The sequence below is a fragment of the Mus caroli genome, chromosome 10 (assembly GCF_900094665.2).
Source record: "Mus caroli chromosome 10, CAROLI_EIJ_v1.1, whole genome shotgun sequence".
NCBI lineage: Eukaryota > Metazoa > Chordata > Mammalia > Rodentia > Muridae > Mus > Mus caroli.
The window spans coordinates 74,766,040-74,784,271 of NC_034579.1; the positions used below are offsets into that span (position 1 = coordinate 74,766,040).

The 18,232-nt window shown below is 52.0% G+C and overlaps 1 protein-coding gene across 3 annotated transcripts in view; it reads left to right on the forward strand.

Annotated features, from left to right (window-relative positions):
* Window positions 1-18,232, forward strand: part of Dot1l (DOT1 like histone lysine methyltransferase) — a 40,683-nt gene that overhangs the window by 10,489 nt on the left and 11,962 nt on the right. For all 3 annotated transcript variants that reach the window (XM_021173753.2, XM_021173754.2, XM_029482391.1), the window contains exons 3-13: window positions 1,382-1,456; window positions 3,596-3,659; window positions 6,137-6,365; window positions 8,011-8,105; window positions 8,603-8,665; window positions 12,456-12,511; window positions 13,168-13,247; window positions 15,741-15,809; window positions 16,265-16,371; window positions 17,038-17,079; window positions 18,086-18,193. In XM_021173753.2, the coding sequence (XP_021029412.1) occupies window positions 1,382-1,456; window positions 3,596-3,659; window positions 6,137-6,365; window positions 8,011-8,105; window positions 8,603-8,665; window positions 12,456-12,511; window positions 13,168-13,247; window positions 15,741-15,809; window positions 16,265-16,371; window positions 17,038-17,079; window positions 18,086-18,193 (988 nt within the window). The remainder of the gene's footprint in view (window positions 1-1,381; window positions 1,457-3,595; window positions 3,660-6,136; window positions 6,366-8,010; window positions 8,106-8,602; window positions 8,666-12,455; window positions 12,512-13,167; window positions 13,248-15,740; window positions 15,810-16,264; window positions 16,372-17,037; window positions 17,080-18,085; window positions 18,194-18,232) is intronic.

Here is an 18,232-nt window from a genome sequence, read left to right on the forward strand (position 1 = left end):
GGAGGAGCCCTGGCAGAGGCATCTCTCCATGACCCTTGTCTGGGAAAACCTCAGTTGTTTGTTTCCCCTGCCATGGTGGGGATGGAGCCAGCTCACATATGTGCAGCCTCTGAGCTGCTACCTCCTGTGAGATGGAACTTGGGACGTCTCTGTGTCCCCCCATCTTCCCTTCACTAGTCCCCACCTTTGGATTGGAGAAAGATGGGAGTTTGTAAGGACCATGAGTAGGGCCTCCTTCCTGTGACACCAGCAGACACATGGTGCCAGGGCAGCTGCCTGTTGGGATGGATCTGCAGCCTTCCTTCTGAAGCATCCTGTGGTTCAGTGGACGTAGATTACTGGGGAAAGCCCTGGCAGACCATAGAGACTGGACTCATAGATTGCCATTCAGTGCCACAGGTGGAGGCAGTGGAAGCAGTGGGACTTACAAGCCAGCCAGGGCTGTAAAGAGGCCAGTTAAGTTGGGTATAGCCTGGGGACCTGAGTTCACCTCTGGAAGCCATGTGAATGAAGATGGAAGGAGGGGACTGGCTACAGATGTCCTTTGATCTCTTATATGTGCTGTGGTACACGTGTCACCCCATCTTGTGCATCTATAAGTGCATACATATCTAACCTAAGAAGGCCCACCCACACCCTTGCCAACTGTCTAAGCCTCCAGGAAGCTCTTTTGGTGGAAGAATGTATCTGGCTGGAGTGGAACCCAGCAGAACTTGTGAGGCAGAGGCAGGAGCATCTCTATGGTTTTGAGGCCAGCTTGGTTTGCCCCTTGGTATACATAGTGAGTTCAGGACAGTCAAGGCTGTGTAGAAAAATCCTGTCTGGGGGCGGGGGTGGGGTGGGGTGTTATATCCCAAGCTGGTCCCTCCCCCAGAGGTTTTTTTTTATATTATTATTATGTTTGTGTGTGGTTGATTTGTCAGTATACACACATGCCACAGCACATGGTGGGGGCAGAGGGCAGCTTTGTGAAATTGCTTCTCCTTGTGTAGGCTACAGGATTGAACTTGGGTTGTTGGTTCTGTGCCACAGTTGCTTTTACCCACTGAGCCATCTTGCCAGCTCCCTCCCCACCTTGGAGAAAGGTCCCATTATGTAGCCCAGACTGGCCTTGAATTTGGAATTTTTATGCCTCAGCCCCACCCAACAGTGCTGGATTGGCTGGCTTATACCACTGAGCCTGGCTAATATTTTGTTTTTTACCATAATATATGAATTTATTTCTTTTTCAAGTGCCAACACTGACCTTGGCCTCAAAATCTGTGATTTCTCAATAGCTCCTCATGAACTTGCACAGTAACATTCACACACACACACACACTCACACACCACACTCCAGAGAGCGTGCTGAGGCCAGCAACACCTCTGTGTTCCATTTCAGGTGGGTCTGCGAGGAAATCCCAGATCTCAAGCTGGCCATGGAGAACTATGTCCTGATCGACTACGACACCAAAAGGTGAGCAGGAAGGGATGGAGCAGGCTGCGCCTACCCAGCTGCCTACACCCTTGCTACGCTTTCTTCCGGAAGCTCTTTTGGTAGAAGAGTGTATCTGGCTGGAGGAGTGAGGCAATCACTGGGAACTCCTACACTGTACACATTGAATTGATATGTGGGAAATTACCAGGCTGGTGAGAGAGCTACTGGCCTTTTTATAGCAGCAGGTCCTGCCAGTGCTGTGTTGATGGGCCTCCACCTTGCCACCATAGGTTCTGGGTGAGGCCAATCCTTGCCCCAACCTAGGCCTTCTGAACAGAGTGGGTGGAGAAGCAAAGGCATCCCTGGAATGCTGCCTGGAGCCAGGTTTGTTTTTCTTTGAGAAAGAATAGCCCAGGCTCTACCTCCTGCTCAGAGCCTGCCTAAAAAAGCTTTGCTTGACCTATGACCTCATTATTAGAAAGGATTCCTGCCAGCCTTAGTGACACTGGGACAGGACAGTATGACAGTCCCCTGGCTGGGCCCCTTGCCCTCTGACTAGCATCTGGGTGTAAGTGGACTGGAGCTCAGTGCTGCCCCAAGGCAGGAGCCTGTGTCCTTATAGAGTTGGAATTAACTTCAGCCCTCTATCTCACTTCCTCTGTGAAGCTCCTAGACCCCAGGAAACGACTTTTCCCATGTGAGGAACCCACCCAGAACCCTGCAGTGGAACCCTCCACCCCTCTGGTAGTCCAGTAGACTTTCTTACCTTACCTGGTGTGACCTCAAACTCCTGGGGCTCGCATGACCCAAATTCCAAGTAGCTGGGACTGTAGTTGTGTGTGCCAACACCTTGCCCTGCTTTGGCTTTTCCCAGTTCAGGGGTGCCATGCTCTGTTCTGTGGCTGCTGCTGTCCTGGATTCCTCTTAAGAGAAAGAAAGGGGCCAGTCCAGGTTCATACTGTAACACACCAGAGTGTTGGGGCATCAAGTGGCATTGTGTGACTCCCTCACATGGGGAGGAAGCTGTCTGTGTGTCTTAGTGTTCCAGAGCATCCTGTCCCCAGCATGGGTCTCCTCCTGGGCATTTAGGGTATCTCTGAGCATATGGGGTGTGGTGGAGTAGCACTCTCATCCCTAGAACTGTGCTTCTGCTACCTGGCAGTCAAAGTGCACAGGGGTCTTCTCAAAGAAACCAGCTAATTAAGGGGTCCTGCCCCAGGCCTGTCCAAAAGCTAGATACCCCCGCACCTGGTCCTGGCTGATGGTGGCCTGGAGTCCAGAAATTGGCAGGGCCTCCACTGCCCGAGCAATCCAAGGCACTATGCCTGCTTGCCTCCTTTTTAAACGGCTCCATTTATTTTTACTTTGAGTGTGAATGTTTGCCCATTTGTTTGTCACTACAACATATGCAGGCAGTACCCACAGGGGCCAGAAGAATCCCCTGGAGCTGAAGCTATAGCTGGTTGTGAGCCTCTTTGTGGGTGCTGGGAACAGAACCTGAGTACTCTTGCAGAGGTAGCCATTGCTGTCACTGCTATACTAGGCTGTCTCACATGCTCCAACTTCGTTTTCTTTTTTGGAGACAGGTTTCACTGTATAGCCCTGGCTGGCTTGAACTTGTAACATTGTCCATCTCTGCATCTTTCCACCTCCTGAAAGCTGGAGTTGTCAGTGTGGGCCAGTGCCCCACCTGTTGTCTCACATGCTCCTTACAGCTCAGAGAGGAGAGCCTAGTCTCTCTACCTTCTACCTCATTTGAGATGGTTTCTTAATTTTGAATGCTGTACATGCCACCCTGCCCCCTTCTTCCTTAGAAGGATGGAGAACTCAGGACCTCATCCTGCCCTGCTTTTGGTAGGTTCTCAGGACTCAAACCCAGGACCTCATACTTAGTAACAAGCACACTAGCTGCTGAAACCATCTCCCCAGCCCTCGCCTAGGTCATAGTTATGACATGCTCTTAAAGTTCCTCATCTAAGTGACAGTCTGACTGTGGAATTGACATGTGAAGTAGAGTTACCCAAACTGCCCTTGGCCTTGTTCCTGTGTCCAGGGACTGTCTGAGCAGAGTCTCTGGCTGGCCAGCCATGTTGGTGTTCTGGAGCCCGGTGGCCTCCAATAACACACACATACTCACTCTCACTCACACACACACACACTCTCTCCTTCCTTTTTCAGTTTTGAAAGCATGCAGCGGCTGTGTGACAAATACAACCGGGCCATCGACAGCATCCACCAGCTGGTAAGTGGCTCCCCACTTGCAAGGTTGGTCACTCCCACTGGATTTGCATGGTGTTGGCTCCTAGGCCTCCCAGGGCAACCAAGCACTAGGACCTCCTGCAGTTTGTGAAAGAGTGGTAGGGAGGGCGGTTGGCATGGAGTATTAGTCAGGGTTCTCTATAGTCACAGAACTTATGGGTAGTTTACTATACTCTATATAGTAAAGGAATTTGTTGATGACTTATAGTCTGCAGTCCAACTCCCAACAATGGTCAGTAAGAGCTGTGAATGGAAGTCCAAGGATCTAGCAGTTGCTCAGTCCCACACGGCAAGCAGGCAAAGGAGAAAGAGCCTTTCTTCTTCCAATGTCCTTGTGTAGTCTCCAGCAGAAGGTGTAGCCCAGATTAAAGGTGTGTGCCACCACACCTTTAATCCCATATGACCTTGAACTCGGAGATCTCCCTGTTTTAATCTGGAATTCATAGCCACTATGCCTCAAGATCTCCATACCAAGATCCAGGTCAGAAACTTGTATCTCCCAGCCTCCAGATTAGGATCACTGGTGAGCCTTCCAATTCTGGATTGTAATTCATTTCAGATATAGTCAAGTTGACAACCAGGAATAGATAGCCACTACACATGGTGAGGCAGGGAAGTCAAGTGGCAGGACATCAAGACCCAGCTGCCATTGACTGGGCTTCCTCAAGTAACTTCTTGGGGATCATTGCTTCTACACAGACAGACCCTTGCATCTGTGCTTGTCCCTGTGTACTGCCACAAAGGTGCAGGCAGGCAGCACCTCCCTAAACTGAGGCTGCCTTCCTCTGCCCTGCAGCTGACTCATAACCTGGAGCTCTGCTCTGGGGGCATCCTGCTTACAACAGAACTGCATAAAGCTCTGCCTGTCTGTCTGTCTGTCTGCCTGCCTGCCTGCCTGCTGCCTCAGTTGATGAGCTGGATGCAGGCAGCAGAGCTTCGCCACCATGCATGCAGGTTGTGAACATTCCAGAAAGCACAGGAGTCTCTGGCACTGGGACTTGTTGGGGGTCTGTGAAGGACATGGCTATCTAAAGAAGCTGGGTGGTTGTGTGAGTCCTTAGATATCTGTACAGCTCTGTACAGCCCACTGGACGCTGATCATGCCATCGCCTTGCCACCTTACTGTAGGATACACCAGCTAAACCAGCTGTACTATGGTTCCTGCAGCAGGAAGCTTGAGGCCTGTCCGATACTGTCTGACATATCTTTTCCAAATGCTATGGCTGGCAGTGTCCATGTTCACAAGACCAGGGGGCAGAACCCTTCTTCCCTAAGGCAAACTATCTTAGTTAGGGCTTCATTGCTGTCTCCTTACTAAGACACCATGGTTTTATAAGGACTGCATTTAACTGGGGCTGGCTTACAGGTTCAGAGTTTCAGTCCATTGTCATCAAGGTGGGAAGCATGTCAGCCTCAAGGTAGGCATGGTGCAGGAGGAGCTGAGAGTTCTACATCTTCATCCAAAGGAAGCCAGGAACGGGACTGTCTTCAGGCAGCTAGGAGGAGGGTCGGTTATTTGTTTGTTTGTTTTTCGAGACAGGGTTTCTCTTTGTAGCGCTGGCTGTCCTAGAACTCACTCTGTAGACCAGACTGGCCTCAAACTCAGAAATCCAATGCCTCCCAAGTGCCGGCATTAAAGACATGACCCACCACTGGAGGAGGGTCTTAAAGCTCACCCTCACAGTCACACACTACCTCTGACCAGGCCACACCTGCTAATATTGCCACTCCCTGGGCCAAGCATATTCAGACCACAGGAACCCTCCTTTGATTTGGTGGATCGGGTCAGATAAGAGCTCTTGCAGGGCCAACCTGAGGGTGTGGTCAGGAGCTAAGCTTTTCACTGCTTTCATTTTCCTGTGACTTAAAGACTCTCTTAATGCTGGGGGGTCTGAGGTACACACTGGGAGAGGTCATATCTGCTAAGGAGCCTTCAGCCAGGTGGGACTTCTGAAACTTAGGGGCAGGCTTAGGCCAGGAAACTTAAAAGGTCCAGTCAGAAGTAGACCTTTATAGTGAGTTGCCAGAACCAAGTGCCAGGAGTGATGTGTAGGGAACTGGCTCTGTGCATTGCTGTGAGTTGTTTTCTGTTTGTGGTTTTGGGATAAACTCAGTAAGCATGTTCTTCATCACTAAGGCACACCTTTTGTGTGTGTTTGTTTGGTTTTTTGAGACATTGTTTCTCGGTGTAGCCCTGGCTATCCTGGAACTCAAGCTATAGACCAGGCTGGCTTCAATTCAGAGATCCACCTGCCTCTGCCTCCTAAATGCTGAATTAAAGGTGTGTGACACTAGTGCCTGGCAACCTTTTGGGTTTTTGATTCAGAATCTTAGCATGTAGTCCAGGCTGGCCTTGAACTGACCGTGTTCCTCCTGCCCCAACCTCCCCAGTTTTGGATGCCAGACAGGTGCTGTTAGCTGCTGTTGAGTGTAATGGGTTATGTCTACTATTGTCCCCAGTGGAAGGGCACTACACAGCCCATGAAGCTGAATACTCGGCCATCCAATGGACTCCTGCGGCACATCCTGCAGCAGGTATATAACCACTCTGTCACTGACCCGGAGAAGCTTAACAACTACGAGCCCTTCTCCCCTGAGGTTTATGGGGAGACCTCCTTTGACCTGGTGGCCCAGATGATTGATGAGATCAAGATGACAGAGGATGACCTGTTTGTCGACCTGGGCAGTGGTGAGTGTCTTGCAGCATGGTCTTTGAGCCGACCTTGGCTCATGCAGTGCACCCAAGCCTGCCCATGAGTCCCAAAAGGGTCTTTTCACAGAGGACACTGACTGAGCGAGGCTCCAGCTGCCACCTCCCCCTGCTCAGCCTTCTCCCAGAGCCCTCTGCCCTGGGCCTCCTTTCACCCTTGCTCCAGCTTTTGACCTAGTGGCTCTTGGGTTGTGGCTGCTTAACCAGAATCGTGTTCCTGAGGTGTCTGGTCATGGCTCTGTGCTACTACACACTTGATTCAGACACAGACAGACAGTCACATACACAGACAGCAGTGTTGTTGGACTGCCTGCATGGTTGTGGTTCTGATGGTGTTCACTTTTCTTGGGGCATGTCTTAGGGTTTATTGCTTTGATGAAATCCCATGACCAAAAGCAAGCTGGGAAGGAATGGGCTTCTTGGCTTAGTACTGAAGGAAGTCAGGACAGGAACCCAAATGGGGCAGGAACCTGGAGGCGGCTCCTGCAGCTGGTTGATGTGGAGGTCATGGAGGGTATTACTTACTGGCTTGCTCCTATGGCATTCTCAGTCAGCTTTCTGTCTTTATGCCCTCCTCCCTCTCTTGGTTTATCAGGACAGGTTTTTTTCTGGGTAGCCTTGGTTGTCTGAAACCCTGTTTGTAGACCAGGCTGGCTTCAAACTCACAGAGATCCACCTGCCTCGGCCTCTGAGTGCTGGGACTAAAGATGTGCACCACCACACTCAGCCTGCAGCCGTCTTATAGAACCCAGGACCACCACAATGTTCTGGGTCCTTCTCTGTCAGTCACTAATTAAGACACAGGCATTTTCTGAATTGAGGTTCCTCCCTTCCAGATAACTGTAGCTTGTGTCAAGTTGACATAAAACTGTCAAGTACAGGCCATCTCTCCTGTGCCTGATGGAGCAGGATGTGGAGGCTGGAAAAGACACAGTTGTTGTCTCCAGCTCTTTTAAAAGCTGCTAATCCAGCTGTGAGGGTTGAGCCTCCTGGGTCCCTAACCTTTGAGAGTCTGTCCTGAGGCACTGTGACTTAGAGGCTCACTCGACTGACACCCAGCCAGGCCCTGCATCTCCTACGGTACTTGTGTGTCAGATGTGGCTTTTCTATCCTGTGGGTCCTAGCAGCATGCTATTTATTACTGAAAATATTGTGCCCAGGACAGTTAGGTGGCCCGTGCCTGAAATGTGGAATTGGTCTGTAAGCAGGAGTGGTAGGGGGTGTGGTGGTGTTCAGCATTCTCAGAGCCTCGACCCTTGAACTAGCTTCTCTGCTTGGGGCCAACAGGTGCCAGTCACCAACTCTTGCAGCCTCTGGGGTTTCCCATCCCTGAGCAGACATATTAGGTCAGGGTACCTGCCGACCTCAGTAGTTACAGCTGTCCAGGAGATGAGTCAGGTGAAGAAGGGTCTTTCTGAGGGCCATCGCCATGTGGGAACAGCCAGGCCCTGCCAAACTGCTGAGGGTTGCAGCTTCACACATAGCACTGTGAGTCCTAGAGTGGCACAGGCATCCTCTGGTGAGAGGCTTTCTTTCTGACACCAAGGGACATTGTCATGTGGCTGAGGCCACTGGGTCTCTGTGGAGGTCACACAGACTCTGACGTATGTCTCTCTGGCTGAAGGTGTGGGGCAGGTTGTCCTTCAGGTTGCTGCGGCCACCAACTGCAAACATCACTACGGAGTGGAGAAAGCGGACATCCCAGCCAAGTACGCGGAGGTGAGCAGTCACATGTGCTTGCTGCTTAGGGCTTCTCTGTCTGGGCACATCTTCCAGGCCAAGGGCATCTGTGTTTGTGACACCCAGTACCTGTGTGTTCCTGGTGGCCTCTGCAGCATGAGCACACTGTGTAGTCCTGGTGGGAATGGCTGCCTCCTCAGGAGAGGGGATGAGCTCCTATGAATTGTTAGGGCACATTCCTGTGGATGTGTTCCCCACCCCCAACTCCTGTTCCACCCAGGATGGGGTTCAGCCTTGCTGGGGCTGGAGAGGATGATCTTGGGGCTCTGTTGAAGGGTTGGGAACCTTGTGACTCTACCATGGCCTCTGATTGCACCCCCCCCCCAACTTCCCTTCCTTCTCCGTGTGCACCGCAGCAGGGTCTCTGTAGATAGGTACCATTATCTTGTCCAGTGTCATCTTGCAGAGCCTGTGGACCTTCCACTGCCTTGGCCTCCCTGAGTTTGTAACAGATTGTATGCCTTTTTTCCCCTCAGACCATGGACCGAGAGTTCAGGAAGTGGATGAAATGGTATGGAAAAAAGCATGCAGAATACACAGTGAGTGCCATCGCTCCATGCCCTCGGCCTCTGTCCCAGCCCAGCCCCTTTCCTTCCTCTCTCAACCACTGTCAGTTTTGCCCAGTGACCGTATATGGTCTTCTGTGGCCATGGCCCTCTGTGACAGCAAGTGCAGTCTTTGGAGCTGGCTGTAGAGCCTTAATGGAGTCCTGTCCTTCCCTGCTTTCCTGGCCTGGGCACCCATCCTTAGTACATGCTGACCTTGGACCTTGGTGGCAGATGCTTAGCTTGTTAGAGCCAAGACCCACAAACTGGGCTGGCATACTTCTGCTGAGCTGTACCCCAGTGTAGCCTGTGGCATTAAGGGTGTAAGAGTTAAGACCATTGGGATGCAGAGATCTGGCTAGGCCATCTTGTGGGCCATCTGGGAGGGGCAACCTGCAGTGACTTTCTGTGCCTTCCTCATGCACTTTAACGGTGATGACGTCTTGTGCTTTTGCTGGGGGCCTGTTAGCTCCACACCCACAGAGGAATTGTTGGTCATTGCTATAGCTTTCAGGAAGACCCTGCCAGTCCTGAGTGACTTCCTGGTCACTTTTTCCTCCTCAGCTTGTCATTGTTAAATGACCTGGCTCATGTGGTTGAAGCCCACAATGTGGCTGGCAGCTGTTAGTCATGTTGGCTGTTGGTTCCTCATGGGCCTCAGGTTTATGGCTGGGAGAAGGACTAAGGGAAAGGACGGTTCTTGAGGCCTTGATGACTGTAACACACACACTGGCAGCAGAAATAGAGAGTGACTGTGGGCCTCTGCTTGTGTCCACTCTGGCTTCCTATGGTACCTTTAGTGACTGCCAGCCTTTTCCAGAAGGCTGTGTAGGCACCTGCCTGACCTGTCAGCACCTGCCCGGCCTGCACAGTGCTACGGCTTTGATGCTGTGTCTGCTTGGCAAGCTGTGAGCCCTGCCTTCTGCTACTCAGAAGCAGGCAGGAGAAAAGCCAGGGGAGCCTAAAAATAGCCCAGAACTGCCTCGTGCCAGAGATGCTGCCACTCACCATGCAAGCCTTACTGTGCTTCAGCCTGCTTCTCTGCTCAGCTACTCCCTCTAGTGGCTGAATCGAGCCTGGATCTTTCCCAGCCCACACCAGCTTCCAGGCAGGGCTTTTGGGGCTCCTCTCTCCCATCCTCCAAGTGCCCTAATCCAGTTTGGGGCAGACATTGGGCCATACTCATCTCTGCTGACTGTACCTCTTCACATTCTTGGGCTTGGTGATGTCAGGTGACATTACCCTCGAAGCCACAGTTGTACAGTATGTGATTAGTTCCTCTCAGAGTTGGCCTCTGGGCTGTGACTAACTGACCCTGGAGGATAGTGGAGTAGCCCGTGATTCCTGGGATGCTGGCTTTAGCTTGCCTAGGCATCCCCATCATAGGAATTGGGTGTGCCAAAGTGTCCCATGGGGAGCCAGTCCTGCTGAGGCATTCCCATAGGGAGTGTGCCTGGGACTGTATCTCGGTCTTAGCACCTCCCTTCTTGTGTGCTCCCGGCTGAGTGGATGGGTTCTTGGAGTGGCTGAATCTGTGTCCGGCATGGTGACTTGGGTCTCATTCACTGTAACCTTTTCTGGCCTTTCCCAGGCTTCTGTGGGGCTTGTGTCATTCTTCTCCACTCATTTCAGAGATGCTGACTTGCTGCGTGCTCTCCCCCCCCCGCCCCCCTTTTCTGTGCTGGTGGCTATGTGTATGATACTTCCTTGGGAAACATGTTTTCCAGATAGGGACCCAAGTGACCAGCTTGGTGAACTCTCTTTTAAGTTTTTGGGGGGTTACTTAGAGGAGTGTGGGTGAGGGTTTACTTAGAGGAGCAGAAATGATAGCTGCATCATCAAGGCTCTTCCCGGCATGGGTGACAGTCTGAAAGCTGGGAACCTGGAGTGTACTGCACAGCCTGCAGGCAGTGTGAGGCTGGAGAGTGTATTTTCCAGGTGGCTCAGGTCTGAGCCTCTCCCTGGTAGCTCAGCAGCTTGGCTGGTGTGACAATGTCTCTTAGTGACCCTTCTTGCTTTATATGTTTGGGGAGGGAAGGCCCAGCACCTGTGCTTTGTTTCAAGGATTTCTTGACTGGAGAGGCTTCCCTGCAGGACAGTTTGTGTCCCTGGCCAGATGGCCAGAATTTGAGAGTCCCTGGCCACAGATTAGCTGTCTTCCTTGCCTGGCCTGCCAGGACAGCACTGGGCTCCGCAGAGGGAGGAATTCTGGTTCCACACTTGACACGGCTGCAGGGTGAGGACCGTTCTGGACAGTGGGCTCCAGAGGCTATAGCAGGCACACATCAGATTCCTGGAGTGGAGTCAGCCTACTGCCATTTCTATAGCTGCAGGGCCAGGACCCAGCCGTCAGCCACAGGCAAGGCCCACAGAGGAGCCAGGGAGATCATCAGGGCATGTAGATCTCTCCCTAGAAGTCTCAAAACACACTGGTAGGGTGTTCTCATCCAGAAATTCTGAAACCCAGCACCCAAGGTGTAAGTGGACACACAGCAGTGTCCATCAGCTCAGGCTGTGCTGCAAGAATGGGGCAGGGCCTTGGTTTCTGACTCCAGTGGTTTAGATTAGAAGCCTCCACCTGTTGGGGAGTTGGAGTCCCAGAGGCCAGATCCCCTAGGGCCCAGAAATTGCCCTGAATTTTGGGGACTTGACTTAAGTCCCTTCCCTAGGACTTGAATGTTCTATACAACAGAGCAAAGAAGATTCCGAAGGTCATTGAGGGGTGAAGGGGTGGGCTGGGCCGGGACTGTGCTCAGAGGCTGTGCAGCTATCCCCGGGCAGGTTCAGCTTTGTCCTAGCAGGGTGGGAAGTGGCTCTGAACCTGTAGTTCTGTGAGTAGTACCCCATCCGTCCACAGCACGTGGGGCGCCCATTGTGGGCTGCTGCCATGACTCATGCATGGTTAACATTCCTGTCTCCCCTCAAATCCTGATACTCACAAATCTACTTGTGGTCAGTAGATTTGCCTGTCATGGTATCCCAAACTGTCCTGTAGTGAGTGCATCAGAGCCTTACCCCTGTTCGTTGCCAAGTGTCCTCCCAGCATGTGGACAGACTATACTGTATATGTCCATCCATCTGTCCATGGATGTCCCTGCCTTTTGGGCTTCGTGAGCCCTGCTAGTCCTGTGCACTCCATGTGGGGCAAACTGTTTTTCCTCGGGCTCATGCCCAGCACCAGTGGTCTTCAGAGTACATGGCCCAGATTGCTTGGATCTCTGACTGTCATGGCTCTGGATAGTTAGCGTAAAAGCTGTTTCCCTTCAACATACTTGAGCCTAAAGGAGGTGGAATGACATCAGTACTGATGGACATGGGGGGCAGGCCACAGTTTGGGAGTCAGTTGTGTGGCAAACATGTATTAACCCAAGATACACTGAGGCAACCTCACTATCTCGAAGCATCGCCATGGTGGGCAGTGACAAGGGACAAGGATGATTGGTCCAGTGGCTTCTTAACCACATAGATACGTGTCACATCTGTAGGGTCAACAAATGGCCTGTGTGATGCTGTTCTTCTTGGGACATGGTCCAAGGTGCAGGGAGGGTTGGCTGGCCAAGCACACAGCACTATGGCTGGACCCATGCCACCCTCTTGTCTGTCTCTGAATGTATACTGCTTCCTGCTGGGGTTCAGTCCCTGCTTTTTAAAGAGCTGTCCACTGGCTGTCCACGGTCACTTTCCCATCCTGAGACCCAGCTCATTCCATGTCTCTCACAGCAGTTGCGGGAACTGGGTTTGAACCAAGCAAGCCTGTGAGTAAACATGTTCCTTTCTTCCTTAGCTGGAACGAGGTGACTTCCTCTCAGAGGAATGGAGGGAACGGATCGCCAACACGAGGTACGGCCGGCTGTGGGCTGTGCTGCTGGCTGTGCTGGGACCTCTGACTTGCTCTTCAGATTTGGGTGGCTGCTGTGGAGGGTGGAATGGGTCTGCTGCTTTAAGGGTGCCAGCCACTTCTTGGTGTTGACCTGGCTGTGGCCCCTGTCCTGCTCTTGTCTGTTTGGTCCCACATGGGGTGCAGCAGCTGTGCTGGTCCCCTTGAGTATCTGTGCTGTCTTTTCATGGGCTCAGTCTGTCAGGGTTCCAGGTGATTTGGGGCCTCACCCCTGTGTTTTCTATTGGGAAGTAGTGCCTGCCTGACTCATTGCACCTGCCTGTCAGTGTTTCCCTTTGCCCATACCCTGTGTCTACCCTGTCTTCTGTGGACAGTTCAGTCCCTGAACTCTGGTAAGGAGTGCTTCCAGGAGCTCTCTTTGTTTTAGAAGCACCAATATTCAAAACGGGCTGGGCTGAATTTTTGGCCCAGGGCTTGCAGTCTCCTCTGTGGGGCAGTTTGTACCTGTCTCCTGCCCCCGCTTTCCTGCTTATTCTGCTCAGCTCAGGTGGGTGGGCAGGCGGGGGCAGTGCCTAGCAGGGACCGGCGGCAGGCTGTGTCCAGGCTGGGACTTCCATGCATAGCCTCAGTTTTACTGAATTGGAACATTGTTTTGCAGTGTTATATTTGTGAATAACTTTGCCTTTGGTCCTGAGGTGGATCACCAGCTGAAGGAGCGATTCGCAAACATGAAGGAAGGTAACGCATCCACAGGCCTCGTACCACCGCCCTCTCCAGAGGGACATGCAGGCACATCAGTCTTCCTTGAGAGGTCCTCAGCAACCCTTCCCCAGCTCCTGGGCTAGATGGCAAAAGTGGGGATCCTGGTGGCCAAAGGCACTTCTGCCCCAACATATCCCAGGCAGCCAGCAGACGGTTGAAAGGCTAACCCAGCTCAGAAGCAGTCTCCTGCAGCCCCGTCTACACCAGGGCTCTTTGCTTGTGAGCTTATGGTGTATCTGTACTTGCTTGTGCCTATTAATCTTGCACGGTGGAGAGTTGCCTGTGACTGCTCCAGAATGAACGGTTGCATATAGCACACGCTGTCCCTTGTGGAGGGCCAGGGCTGTCTGTACTGTGGTCTGTACTGCACGCTGCTGTCATGCCACAGGGAGCAAGGATACCCACACTTTACAGCCTCTTAGCTGTCACAGATAGGCCAACTGTCTGCTGTGGGAATTAGTTACTTCGGGGTGCTGGGGATGAGCCCAGGGCCTTGTATTCTCAGCAGGCACTCCCCACTGAGCTTCACTCCTGCCTTATTTCCCTTCTTCATCCCTTCATTGGTGGTTTGAGATAGGGTCCCATCTAGGCAGGGTCTAGCTGAGACCCAGGCCAGTCTTGAACTTGATCACAGTGTACACTACCACATTAGCTTCTGTCTTAATGCTGCCTGTTTGGGGTCAAGCCTGTGACTTTGTGAGTCATCCACTCTTTGTCTACTACCTGTTGCCTAAGGGCCAGTAAACCCAGTTTTCAGGGCGTCCAGGCTCTGATGACACAGCCAGCCTCAGCCCCTTCCCTGCCTGCAGAGAGCCACGTTGCCTGCCACTGATTGACGCTGTAGTCTTGTCCCCGTGTGCTCTCTGTGCTCTATAAATACCATGACCAAACACAACCTGCAGAGAAACAGGGTTTTTGGTTTACACAGCTAATCACAGTCCATCATCAAAAGAAGTCAGGGCAGGAACTCCAAACAGGAGCCATGGTGGAAGACTGGGACAAGTTGAAGGTCATGCTCAGCCATTTTCTGACACTGCTCAGGACCCTTGTTGGGCCCTCCCACACTGTGTACAGGCCAGTCTGATGGTGGCATTTTCTCAGTTAAGGTTCCCTCTTCCTAGATGGCTCTAGTTTGTGTCAAGTTGACAAAAACTATCCAGCACAAATACCTACATGTGGGTATTCCTGGGTTATCCCATCATTGCTTAGGGAAGCTCATTGGGTGCTTGCCAGACTTGCCTGTGTCCTTTCTGCCTGACCCCTTAGTCATTGCTGTTTTCCCACATAGTAGAGACAGGAACCTGACCTTGCTCTGGCCTGGGCCCTTTTGCTGGTGGGCAGGACTTAGAGTAGGGCTAGAGGCCAGTGCACTGATATAATCAGCTTGGTATATGTTTGTGTGTGTGTGTGTGTGTGTGTGTGTGTGTGTGTGTTGAGAAATTCCAGGCTATCCCAGAACAGTGTTGACTCAGCTTCCTGGAACAGTGCTGAGATGACAGATATGTACCACCATGCTGAGTAGACTGGTCTTTTGAATGTCTCTGAGTGTGTGGAGCTTAGGCCTGTTCTAGCATCTAGGAGGCTTAGAACTCCCAAGCTGGCCTGCACTACAGAAGACAGTCAGAGCCTATCTGGGCTTCACTCTTATCTCAGTCTCCCCTCTCCACCTCACTGCTTTCTTATATATGGAAAAGAATCCGTGTCACTCATGAAAGTCAGGCTTGGTTTTGTTGTTTAAGATAGGGTCTCTCTATAGCCCTGATGGTGATAGAACTCTGTGTAGACTAGGCTAGACTACTCTCAGAGATATGCCCACCTCTGCCTTATGTTGGGAATAAAGGCATGTACCTTCACACCTAAACTACCTGTGTGGCCGTCAGAGGTTTGAATGTAATTAAACTCTTTGTGATTTGGTGTGGCTCTTTTAGCCTCTTAGGATTCATTTCTGATCCTATCCCCTGCCCTAGCTTCTGTCACATCCCTAGCCTCAAGGACTGCAGTAACCAATCATATTCTCAGCCCTGTTTTGAAAACAGGGATATTGCTACTTACCCTTACAAGGTTTTGTCTTCAGACTCTTGCAATTCCCCATTCTTAGCTGCCAGAATGCTGGGAAAACCACTGAACCACTGTGCCTGTTAAGTCTTTTCCCAGTGGGTTTTAAGGGAACTGCTGCAAGGCAGGTCTATTTGCCCAGCTTCTCATCCTGGTAATGTGGCTCACAGCAATCTCCTTTTGTGCGCTCTGTTGACTGGATGCCACCATGACCCTGTGATCTGGGTACACAGATGTTACCATGGTGCAGGGTCAGGTGAGCTTCAGTGGGGTTCCCTAAGAACTAGCATCTTCTAAGTTGGCACTCCTCACTTGTGCTCCAACCCATGCCTGAGTTTGTGGACTGCAGTTGTGTGTACATGTGTAGCTTTTTTTTTTTTTAAAACATGGCAGTGATGGGCTTCTGTGTTGCAGGCGGCAGAATTGTATCCTCAAAGCCCTTTGCCCCTCTGAACTTCAGGATCAACAGCAGGAACTTGAGTGGTAAGCTCTGGGCCCAGTGGTACACAGGGTATCCGGCTTCCTGTGACCAGTCATATGGGGTTCTGCCTTGCAAGGAGGGTGTTCAGCTTGCTGCTCCTCAGCCTTTGACCACTATACATCATCCATATTCCCTTTTAATATGTTTCTTCAAGAGGACATGGTACTACAAGAAAGACCTTAGGGTGCAGAGTCTGTAGCAGGAGCCAGTCTTCCTGTGGGCCTCCCTTTGTTAAGCGACTGGTTGGCTCAGCCCAGGGTCTGCATGCTTGCTTTGACTCTGGCTGATTTGAAGCCTGACCCCATTTGTATGGGCTTGCCACCTTGTTCCTGAGGGGCCCCAGGTTATTCCCCTATCTCAATGGCTGGGCAGGCTTTGGGGATGCTGCTGTACAGACTGCTTGTGGCACATGAGCAGTAGCTCAGGCTGCAGTCCTGATCTGATGCTCTTCCCATAGACATTGGCACCATCATGCGTGTGGTGGAGCTGTCGCCCCTGAAGGGCTCTGTGTCGTGGACTGGCAAGCCTGTCTCCTACTACCTGCACACCATTGACCGCACCATAGTGAGTCCTCACTTGACACCTTACAGAGTGGGAGAGAATCACAGGCCATGGAGCCTGGCAACTCTGGGTCTTGGTCCTTGGTTTTCCTGACAAATAGATGCCATAGCAGTTTCAGCCTTGTTACTCGAAGGCCTTGGGTCTCTGTTACCCATTCCCAACTTGCCCAGGTGTGTGCTGGCCTTTTCCTCATAGTCTTCTCATGGCCTCCCCTCCTTGCCAGAGCTCTTTGTGTGCAAGCCTGGTATCCTGGTAGCCTCTGGGCTCCTAGAAGCTGCATGCTGATAATTGTGCATTTGTTCTCTGTCCTCCGGGTCAGTGCTGTGAACTGGCAGCTGACAGCCAGCAGCTTTAACCTGCACTTCTTGCTGTGGGAAAAGAGGGTGAGCCACGCAAGGTTCCTCAGCTGAGGCACGAATGTTCCCGTGTTGCTAGTGGCACCACACACAGGTCCCAGTGTAGTAGCCAGCGTCCTCCCTGGGAGGCTCTGGCTCAGGGTCCTTCGCAGTCATGGGGAGTCAAGGTTAGCTGCCTTGGTACTCCAGCTGTGCCACTCTTGGTGTTCACTGCTGTGCCCGGCAGCTCTTTGAGACGTAGAATGTCTTTGTGGTCATCCTGTGTCCATGCCTAGGGCCCACTTCTAACAAAGCCTTTTCTTTTCCTCTTTAGCTTGAAAACTATTTTTCTAGTCTGAAAAATCCAAAACTCAGGGTAAGTTTGCATCTCTCTTGACTCTGATCCTACACAAGAGTCATGGTGCCTAGTTGTGCATGTTTGTAGTGTGTGTGGTCAGAGACCCCAAGTCCAACCATGGCCCCTGAAGGCCCTAAGCTCTGTTACTGGTTGTATGTCCATGATTCTCTGAGTGATGGTCCTGCAGTCCAGGTGCCAGTACATTCTTTGTCATTTAGTGCCGTGAGTCCCCAAGTCAGGGGTGTGTCCTAACAGTTGAGGATTCTTGTCTCTAGTACCCTGGAAGGCTGGGCAGTGTGCTCCATGGCAGGTACTTCTCTAGTCACAGCTGCTGGGCATTAGCTTATGTTGTCCCCTGTGAGTAGCTGAGACAGACTCTCCTCAGGGACATATAGAGGTGGGCTATTGTGTGCCTTTCCCTGGGGAGATGTAAACCAAGATGTGTTCACTGTACATGGGCACTAAGAGCAGAGCCTAGCACTCTAGCAGCTGTTGCCGGGTGAAGTGCTGAGCTGTCGGTGGTACAGGAGTGTAGGCACCTTACAGGCAGGTACGCCTCCACCAAGGAGTGCATCCCACAGCAGCCTAGTGCCTGTAACCAGTGTGTGTCCTCAGCTGATTCCACAAGGGCATTCAGGTGTGCACCTCATGAAGGCCAGAGCAGCTGGGTTCAAGTCAGAGCGGCTGTGTTGTGCCAAGAGGACATAGGTCTTTAATGTGTGGTTTGGCTTTGCCTAGCTCTTCGGGGGACCATATCTGTCCTGCTGAGTGGTGCAGTTGGGCCTCTCTGTTGGTTGGCATGTCCCATGAGCTTTCATTGCCATGTGGTCCTGCAGCTGTCAGTGTAGGGTAATCCTGGGCCATCACACCATGTGGCCTCATGTCTTCCCCACAGAGGGGCTGTGGGACCCAAGTCATGCATTTTGACTCTCCCAAGTGTCTTGTGTATGTGGCTACTTCATTCGAGCTGGAGCCCAGTTGGATCATCCTGTGTTCTGGACGCTTACCCAGCACTTCCTTTCAGGAGGAGCAGGAGGCAGCTAGGCGAAGGCAGCAGCGAGAGAACAAGAGCAATGCGACCACGCCCACCAAAGTCCCTGAGAGCAAAGCAGCTGCCACTGAGGCCCCCGCGGTGAGATAGGCTCCTTGTCCAGCATGTCCATCTGGCACA